The 9861-nt window shown below is 62.8% G+C and overlaps 1 protein-coding gene across 4 annotated transcripts; it reads right to left on the bottom strand.

Moving 5' to 3' along the window:
• Positions 1-4895: 4895 nt before the first annotated feature.
• On the bottom strand, positions 4896-8853 carry LOC142598447 (uncharacterized). 4 transcript variants are annotated; one of them, XR_012832658.1, is made up of 5 exons: positions 8618-8853; positions 8077-8406; positions 7641-7757; positions 5778-5904; positions 4896-5038 (listed from the first exon to the last, which is right to left on the bottom strand). XR_012832658.1 is itself a non-coding variant. In XM_075737061.1 (4 exons), exons 1-4 carry the CDS (start codon positions 8670-8672, stop codon positions 6205-6207), a joined length of 546 nt encoding a protein of 181 aa, XP_075593176.1. In that variant the 5' UTR covers positions 8673-8853; the 3' UTR covers positions 5928-6204. The 4 variants fall into 4 exon arrangements, 2 of the variants coding, with proteins under 2 accessions (XP_075593176.1, XP_075593175.1); XR_012832657.1 differs by having other exon boundaries at positions 4896-5022; XM_075737061.1 differs by lacking the exons at positions 4896-5038; positions 5778-5904 and adding an exon at positions 5928-6248.
• Positions 8854-9861: the final 1008 nt, after the last annotated feature.

Genomic DNA, 9861 nt, shown 5'->3' with positions numbered 1-9861 from the left:
GGGGTGTGCACGGGGGGAGGGGGTGTGCACGGGGGGAGTGTGTGCACGGGGGAGTGTGCACGGGGGGTGTGCACGGGGGGAGGGGGTGTGCACGGGGGGTGTGCACGGGGGGTGTGCACGGGGGAGGGGGTGTGCACGGGGGAGTGTGCACGGGGGAGGGGGTGTGCACGGGGGGTGTGCACGGGGGGAGTGTGTGCACGGGGGAGTGTGCACGGGGGGTGTGCACGGGGGAGTGTGCACGGGGGAGGGGGTGTGCACGGGGGGAGAGTGCACGGGGGGTGTGCACGGGGGAGGGGGTGTGAACGGGGGAGGGGGTGTGCACGGGGGGTGTGCACGGGGGAGTGTGCACGGGGGAGGGGGTGTGCACGGGGGGAGAGTGCACGGGGGGGTGTGCACGGGGGGTGTGCATGGGGGGAGAGTGCACGGGGGGTGTGCACGGGGGGTGTGCACGGGGGGAGAGTGCACGGGGGGTGTGCATGGGGGGGCGTGCGTGTGCACGGGGGTGTGTGTGTACTGAGGGGCGCGTGTGCACGGGGGAGGAGTGGGCACGGGGGAGTGTGTGTGCACGGGGGGGGGGTGTGTGCACGGGAGGGTGTGTGTGCACGGGGTGGCGGTGTGGGGTTCTGGGTGTGCATGCTGGGGGGTGTTGGTGTGCTGCAGCTGGGGGGGGGCTGCGTGTTGGGGTGCGCGTGTGTATGTTCACGCATGTGTCACGGGTGGTTTCGAGCATGCATGTGCATGTTGGGGTGCGCGTGTGTGCGTCGGCTGGGGTGTGTACACGTATGTTGGGATGAATACGGGTGCGCTGGGCTGTGTGCTTGAGCGTGTGTGCATGTTGGGGTGCGTACACGCGTGTTGGGGTGCGTATCCGCATGTTGCTTTGCACGCCGGGGTGCTTGCACACGTGTGTGCATGCGTGCCGGGCCCGGTGTGTGTGTTTGTGTGTGCGTTGGGGTTTTGCGTGTGCCTGTCGGCATGCCCGTGCGCGGGCATGTGTTCGCCTGCTGGTGTGCACGCGTGTGCACGCGTGTCGGGCTGGGTGCGTGTCCACGTATGTGAGCGCGATGGGGTGGATTTGGGTTTCTGTGCGCGTCCGTGTGTGCGCGCATCTGCGCACGTGTGTTGGGGGGGGTGTGTGTGTGTGTGTGCGCGCGCGTACGTACACACTCAGGCACGCGCACAGCGCGGCTGGCGGGTGTGTGCGCCCACCCAGGACCCCGCAGCACCCCGCAGGGCAGGGCGCACGGCTGAGCCCCTCGCTCTCCTCCCGTGTCCCGGCAGCTTCCCCTCCCTCACGCGTTTCCAGCCCTTCCTCCTCTCGCTGCTTCTCTTCCGAAAACTTTCTAAGCTGCGGCTAAAGGCCCTGGATATCGGCGCCTCCAAAAATCCTCTTCCCCGCAGGCTCCCGGGAAGGGAAGCTTTCCAAGTCGAGCGGAGCGAGCTAAGCCCTCGGCGGAGGCAGAAGCTTCAGCTTTCGTGGTGTGGGGTTTTTTTTTTTTTTTTTTGGGGGTGTTTTTTTTTTTTTTTGGTGGTGGTTGTTGGGTTTCTTCTTTCTTTTTTTTTTTTTCTTAAATAGAATTTCTAGCCCTGAGGGTTTTAGAGAAAACATTGCAAATGGGAACCAGCGCCGAGCTGCCTGCCTGAGTCAGCAGGCAGCATCTCCCGCTCTCCGCCGGCAGCTGCCGGCTTTGCCAAGGGGGTAGGAGAGCAGCGCTGGCCCGGCGTGATTCGGGGCAGGAGCTGAACCGCCACATGCAACAACAGAAAGGCCAATTTTTTGGCTCTAGCAGGGATTTTGGATTTCCCCCCCCCCCCCCAGCCGTGGGACAGGCTGGGGTCCCCCACCTTGTCCCAGTGGCTGCGGGTCGGCGCGTCCCCGGCGTCCCTTGTGCCACACAGTAGACGGCTCCCGGCCGGCGCGGGGCACCGGGGCTCCCCCTCGGCTCCTTGCTCGGAGGGCTGCAGGCTCCATCCCCTTCCTCGGGGCCTTCCTTCAGCTGCAGCTTTTCTCTGGGCACCCGCTGCTCCCGGGCGGTTTGACCCAGCGACACCCAGGACCCCCCTTGGATGGAGCCAGGGACCCCCAAACCCCTCCCGGCACAGCCCCCCCGGGGACACCGGGAGCCTTTGTGGCGGCCGCGCCGGGCTCCGAAGCAGCCGAGATGGATGGTTGCAATAAAAAGAGATGAAAATAAAGAATGTTTTATTAAAAGTAATAACCGGCTCTCCTCAGGAGGCGGCTCGTGGGCGATGCAGGTTGTGTCCGGATCGGCACGGGGAGGGGGACGGGGGACAGGAGGTGTCGATGGGGTGGTCCCTGGGCATCCCTGTGCCCGTGGACTCCTCTTACTCCTCAAATCCGGCCAAACTCTTCCCTCGGCGCCGGAGGGTCTCCTGGGGGACGAGGGGCCCCGCGGAGCTGCCCCCCTCCCCCAGCCACCCGGAGGAATTTGAGTAGGAGAGGAGATGGCCACGGAGCGGAGAGAAATATGAAGGAGTTTGTGGAGCATGGAAGAAGGGGAGAGAGGTCAGGGAGGAGTGGCGGCGGCGGCGGCCGGGAATTTGCTGACGGGAGGAGAGGAGAAAGCCTCGGGAGCGGGGGCGGCCGGGGCCGGGGCCCACGCTCCCCCGGGAGCAGAGGGGGTGAGGGGGAGGCAGCGCGAGACCCCCCCCAAGCCCCCAAAACCTTGGCAAAGTCCCCATGGGGCAGCACAGCCTGGCCAGCTCGCCGTTAGGCCCATCAACCCCGGCGTCGGGGCGGGTTGAGCAAACCCATCCTCACAGCGAGCCCCGGCCGTCGCGGCCCTGGCGACATCCTTCGTGGCACGACGGTCCCCGCGGTGCGAGGCAAGAGATCCCTCCTCCCGTGTCATCCCCCCCCGCGGTACCCAGGCTGAGGCGGGTGCAGCCGGACCGGGGTGGGTGGGGGTACACAGCACCCCCCCCCCGCCCCCCAGCACCGCGCGGAGCCGGGACTGGCATCGGCAATTTGTTTTCTCCCACTCGCCGAGCGCCGGAGGCAGAACAGGATCTCCCGCGGTGCGCGGCGGGCCATGAAAGCCCATCTGCGCCAATAATAATAACAATCATAATGATATTTATACAGAGCCTAATGTCTCCGAGCAGCTTCCAGAACCTATTTGGAGGGAGCCGCTTCGCCTTTCCTCATTACGAGCGACGCGCTGGAGCGGAATGGCTAACGAAGCCGCTCGTTAGCCGGCCCCGGTCCGTGCCAGGTCAGGACCGGAGGTCCCTGGGGAGTTGCAATGCCCGATGCTCCCGCTGTGGCCGAGGCGGGATGGAGAGGAAGGGATTTCGCTTCCCGCTCGCCGGGGTGTAACGATGGGGAGCAGAAAAATAATTTCAGATATTTTTTTGGCTTATGAGAAGCACCTCGGCGGGAAAAAGCAGGTGAATTCCCTGCTTAAATAACTGCCACGCCGGAGAAGTCTATACCCCGGCCCTTCAGACCCACGTTAGGTCTCTTTATTATCATTATTATTTTATTATTTTTTTTTTTTTTAAAAAAAAGCAATTATGAGGAAGCCTCTTTGCCTGCGTTCGTACGCTCCTGCTGGCGTGACCTCTATTCCGTGGTAATTAACTGCCTTCCAGGAGGGGCTGCGGCGGGCGCCACTTGCCCAGCTTCTGCCTGCTCGCCGGATGGTGATTTGCAAAGAGCTGCAGGAAACTTGATTTCCTAAGGAAAGGCAGCTTCTCTCCTGCCTCCTTCCCCCTGCCAATAACTCCTCGACTCCTTGGCTGATTGAAAACAAATTTCACAAGTGGGTCAAAGTCACAGGGATAAAGGAGATGGGGCGAGGAGGGGGCAGAGGACCGCGCTCGGGAGGCTCAGCCCTATAGTAGACATCAGAGCATCCCCCCCCCTCCAGGGCGCTGTAGGAAGCCGGGTGTCAAACCCTCTGCAACTCGCTGATGCCATTATTCTTTAATTCCTTTATTTTTTGGAGCATGGATGAGTCCCAGGGAGAGATGGCGGAGGCAGGAGTCCAGCCCGGGAGCAGCTCTCAGGGGACCAGACGCTCTGGCTTCCCCAGCCAGTTTCGGGGTGGGTGCTGGGTGCCAGCGGGTGCTGGGTGCCAGCCGGTTGCTGGGTGCCAGCTTGCAGCTGGTCCTCACGGAGGCATTTGCTAAATGGACACCAAACAGATGGGGACGTGCCGGAGAATCCCCGCGGGGCCGGCGTGCCGTGGCATCCATCACCGTCTCGATTGCTGCCGTTCTCAGCCGAGCCGGGGCGGAGGCAGCGGGGCAGGGCAGGCAGCGCCCGGGATGCGGCTGCAGGCAGCGGGCGATGGTGACCCCATCCCCAGCACCCCAAACCGCTTGGCCAGCCACCCCCCGACAGCGCCTTGGGCTAATCCTGCGCTGGGGAAAAATCCGCTCTCCTTCCCCCCGGCCCCAGACGGCGGCCGAGGACTGAGCCTGTTTTGCCGGCACTAATCCTGTCCCCGTAACCCGCTGCCTGTGCTGCCTGTGCTGCCTGCGCTGCCTGTCCTTCCCCGGCTGCTCCCCGTCACCGCGATCAGGTTTTCCACCACGAAGGTCTCCCCTGGGGGCTGCGGACCGTTCCCTTTGCCCCTCGCTGCCTCAGTTTCCCCATCTCGCCAAATCCTGCTGCTCCCTGGGGCCGGGCTCAGGCAAGGAAAACAGATTTGGGTGTCACAGGGTGAAAAGGGGACACAACCTCGCCCAGCAGCTCTGGTGGCACCCCTCGGTGCCGGGCCCTGGGGATGGCCAGGTGTCGTCTAGGTGGGGATTTAGCCGAAACGCCGACTCCAGCATCACCCCGGCATCGGTCCAGCCCGGACTCCGAGCATCACCTCTCTCCACCCTACCCGGCGCCAGAGCGAAAAGCCATCGCAGGGGTGCCACAGCCTTTTAATATTTATTTTTTTTCCCCTCACACTAATTTCTGGTGTGTGCTTACATCTTCTAACGAGGGTTTTATTTGTCGTGTTTGTTTGTTTGCCTCCCGGGCTCAGCTCTCGGACAGAGGTGCTAATAAAGCAGACATCTGTCACCGGGGATTAGATTGTGTTCTTGTTAACATGCTGTTTCCTTTAAATAAATAATTGTCCCCCAAACCAGCATTCAATTATTAAAGCAAACACTGGCGCAGGCCTGGCGTGTGGGTGATGGGTGAGCGGGGCTCTCGTAGGGACCCAGTGGAGTGGCGGGGGTGGGTGTTGTGTTGGAGTGGATGCAGGAGCATTCCCGGGGAGATTCCTCCCCATCCCCATCCCATCCCTATCCCATCCCATCCCCATCCCCATCCCATCCCATCCCCATCCCATCCCCATCCCATCCCCATCCCATCCCCATCCCATCCCATCCCCATCCCCATCCCCATCCCATCCCCATCCCCATCCCATCCCCATCCCATCCCCATCCCATCCCCATCCCATCCCCATCCCATCCCCATCCCCATCCCCATCCCATCCCCATCCCCATCCCCATCCCCATCCCATCCCCATCCCATCCCCATCCCATCCCATCCCCATCCCATCCCCATCCCATCCCCATCCCCATCCCCATCCCCATCCCATCCCCATCCCCATCCCCATCCCATCCCCATCCCCATCCCATCCCACCCCATCCCCATCCCATCCCCATCCCCATCCCATCCCACCCCATCCCCATCCCCTCCAGTTCTCCCACCATGGATAACGCTGCAGCATCCCAGTCTCGCATTAACCCCCCGGTTCTCACACATGAATTTTCCACTCTCCTGCCTTCCGCACCCCAAAATTCACCATCCTCCACGAGTGATTTAATTGCCTCCGTCGCAGGCCGTGCCTCATCACCGGGAAGACACTTCCCCATCCCATCACCCCACGAGGTCGCGCCGTGCTTAACGTATTATTTTAATCAGCTCCGCTCCTGCAGTAAGAGGCAGAGCAAAGAGATTCATGGAAAGCGGCTGCAATTCCCGCGTGCCGGTGGTGGGGAGAGGGATGGTACAGCTGGAGAAGTCCCCTCCCGGGGCTCGTGACTTCGTGCTTTGACTCTGCGTCGGGGTCGCGGCCGTCACCTTCCTTGGGCGATGCTTTAATTACACCCAGGACCTGGTAGAAATACGGTTCTCGGCGTGTTTGAGACATCGAGAGCGACCCCAGGCTGCTGGCGGGGAGGATTTCGGCTTGGTGGGGGAGATGGAGACGCGCGCTCGCCGGGCGATGATTATAACGGCAGTAAAACATATGGCCGGCGCAGCGTGCCGTAGCCTGCAGGCAATAAAACACAGGCAACGAGCTCGGGGCTGCTGCGGAGATGCTTGGGGTGCCCAGGGTGCTGGGGGGGGGGAGCGCTCGCAGATTTGGGGGAACCCCTCTGACTCCGTCCTGCAGTGGGGAATAGCGGAGCGGGGCTGGGAGCGGGCGCTGCTTCCCCAGGCGTCGCTGCGGGAAGCTGCCTGACCCTGGGATCACTGTGGGACCCCAGGATCCCCATGGAACCCCAGGATCTCTGCCCGAGCCCGGGATCACTGCCTGTACCCTGGGATTGCTGCGGGACCCTGGGATTGCTGCCCGACCCTGGAATCACTGCCGGACCCCGGGATCGCTGCTTGGCTGGTGCCTGTGGCTGGAAAGAGGGTGCTGAGCACCCCAAGGTGGGGACAGTCCCTCTGGGACCAGTGCGTAGGGCAGAGCAGGATCCATCCCACCTGGTACCCAGCAGCCGTCGGACAGCGCAGCACCAGGGATGCACTCGGGATGAAACGTCACGGCGAAGCGAAACCCTCGGGTGTCCTGGCGGGGTTCTCCTTCCTAATCGTCCTTATTTGCCCAGGCCTAATTCATAAATCAGCAGGCGCGAGTAATTTCCCCAGGAGAGCATTTAGACGGGAGATTGAATGAGTAATTTACTGGGAACATTAAGACGGCACCAGATAACTTATTTATGAGAACTTTTTGACAGATCTGCCACTCAATAATTTATGCCATGCAGCATTTAGTCAGGGTCACCAGTAAATAATTCACTTATTATAAACTATAGAAGGTTTTACGAGATGCTGAATTATTATCTCACACCAGATTTGGGGCCGTAAATATGAAACCAATGATGTCCCGGTAACGGAGGTGTCCCTGGACCGGGTGTGTGCTGAGACCCGATGCCACGGCATGCTCGGTGCAGGGATGTGTTTTGGTGCTGCTGGCTGCCGGGGCGGGGGGGTGCTGCCGGTCCCCCCATGGGCTGCGGTGGCCTCTGGGAGGAAGAGGCTTTGCCACAACAGCAGCTTGTGCAACAGATGAGGAAATTGGGTTTCTCTTGGCATCACGAGGGGCTTCTGTGAGAGCAATCTTGCCTTGCCCTGGCTGGGGAAACTGAGGCAGCGGAGCCACGGTTGCCAGAGCCCCGAATACCGGCTCATCGCCACCACAGGGATGGTTCCTGCGGAGCGGTGATGCCGGGGGGCTCAGACCCCGCTCTCGGCCCCGCTGGGACCTCATCCTCTGGCTTGGTGGCTTTGTCCCTGGTCATGACGTGGACGGCGGCCACCAGCATCAGCAGTGGCCCGAAGATGGCGGCCATGACATACCCCTTCCTCACACAGTAGCTGTCCTGCACCCTGCACATCCCCGGCCCCCCGCCACCGCCCGGGGGCTGCCCCCCACCTGCGCCCGGCGTCGCGGTGTCCCCAGCACGGGACTCGGTCACTCCCCAGGGTCCCGCGGTGCTCCCGCTGCGTCCTCCCGCATCACCGGTCCCGGTCGCCATCTCAGGAGAGCCATCTGCGGGTACGGAGCACAGCGTGAGCTGCGGGGCTGCTTTGGGGACCAGCCCCCACTTTGGGGGCAGTCTGGGTGCCACCAGGGCCGGGTGCAGCGGGTGCCAGCGGGTTGTGGAGGCACCGAAAGAGGAAGGGGAATTTCTTCACTGACCACATGCCCATCCTGGGCTCCTCTGTGTGGCCAAGGCCGGGGGGGGGGAATGCCGTGGGACGGGTGGGCTCAGGCTGGGGGAGCAGCCCACCCCCATGGGGACGTGCGTGGGGTGGACCGAACCCAAGCCTGGTCCTTGCGACCCTTCTCCCTCCATCCTTGGACTCACCGTGAACCAGCAAAAAATAGTAAAAGGTCTTTGGGTTGGTGGGGTCAGACAAGGTGTCCACGACCACCTTGTACCTCCCACTGTCTGCCAGGTTCAGCCGTCTGATCTCCAGCGAGAGGTTGGTGGGGTGGATGAGCAGCCGGCCACGGAAGTCCGGCAGGTAGTCGACGGTGAATATCTTCTCCCTGGGCTTCGCCTCGGCAATGTGGGTCCCCCGGGATCTCCAGGTGACCCGCGCGATGTCCGCAGACATGAGGTGCAGGGCCGGGAAGGACAGGGACTGTCCCTCCAGCCCCTTCAGCAGCTCGATGCCGCAGCAGAGACTCAGACCTGCAAGGCACCGGGTGCCACGAGAAGGTTGTGGGGCTGCGATCGTAAGGGTGAGGGTGTTCTCCATCTCCCCACCCCGCCCAAAAACGAGCACCCCGAAGCATCCCTAGGGATGGATGCTGGCGCAGCCAGGATACTCCAGCCCACCTGCCCTGGCATCCCAGCCCTGCCCGCGGCAAACTGCCCACCCCAGCCCCAGGAGCATCCTTACCCTCGGCCACCACTAGCAGCACACGGCAGAGAAGCGTGGCCCCGGCTCCGGCCATGTCCCCTCCTTGCGTGGGGGCTGACCGGGGGGCTGAGCGGATGCTGTGGCTTCTGACCCGTGGTGCTGAGCCCCCACAGGGGCAGGAAAAATCCCCGGGGGGGGCTGGCAGGGCTGTCAGAGAGGGATTGCACAAGGCTCCGTGCTGGGAAGGACACTGGTGCTCGTGGGGCGAGGGAAGCGGTGACTTGGCGAGTGGGACGGGCTTCATGGAGGAAGCAATGGCAGTTGGTGTTTGCCAGGATATGCCGGGGCCTGACTCTGTCCCAGGACGGGCAGGAGGGGAAGAGGCAGCTCCCGCTTCATCAGTGTCTCGTGCGGATGATGAATAACCCGGCGGAGGCGTTGGAGGGGGGGCAGGCAGGGGTTTAAGATCCTGCTTGCGGGGATGCGACGGGCCAGGGGATGCGGGCAGAGCTGGCGTTGGGGTCCTTCCCCCGCCTATCCCGGCCCTTTTCCCACGGCAGCCAGCTGGGAACAGGGACACGGCTGCAGGCGCTGTCCCCCAGGACAGGTGAATTTTGGCCAGGGGAGGCTCGGTCACTGTAGGTATAAGATGCTCTGGGTGGAAACCTGCCTTGGAGGCAACCCCTGCATGACCCATCCTCCATCCCTGTCCCGCTCAAAAATGAAGGTTTCCACCCCGTTATCACTTCTCCGAGTGATTTGGGATCAGCGCATGGAGCCAGGGCTCAGCTCCTTTGGGATGGGAGCTGAGGGGTGGGGGGGGGTCAGGGACCCCAGCCCAGAGCCAGGTCTAGGCCCCCCCAGGGACAAGCCCAGCCTGGCTGCCACCGACCGCGGTCGCATGCTGCCACCTCTCGGGCAGAGCCGCGCTCCGGCCTCGGAGAATATTTTGATTAAAAAAATGTGGCTTTTCCTCCCTCCGGAAGCAAAGCGCAGGTGAGATGCTGGAGGGATGGGCTGCAGGCCCATTAAAACAGAAAAGCATTTAAAAAGCTGCCTGTCTGAAAAAGGGGGGGCTCTGGGGGTCCCCATGGGGACCCTGATGGCAGCATCCATGTGAAAGCCTTGTGCGGGATGGTCGCCCGCTTCCCGCTCCCATCCTGCAGCATCACCTGCCCCGCACAGCTCCGGCCACGTTCCAGAACACCGGAGGGATGCCGGAACTGGCCGTCCCCGAGGCCGTCGCACCGCCGCGCCAGCAGCTCTGCCCGCGCAGAACAACC

This window comes from Balearica regulorum, chromosome 28, assembly GCF_011004875.1.
Source record: "Balearica regulorum gibbericeps isolate bBalReg1 chromosome 28, bBalReg1.pri, whole genome shotgun sequence".
In the NCBI taxonomy this organism is placed as follows: domain Eukaryota; kingdom Metazoa; phylum Chordata; class Aves; order Gruiformes; family Gruidae; genus Balearica; species Balearica regulorum.
This window is presented reverse-complemented; position numbering and strand designations above follow the sequence as displayed.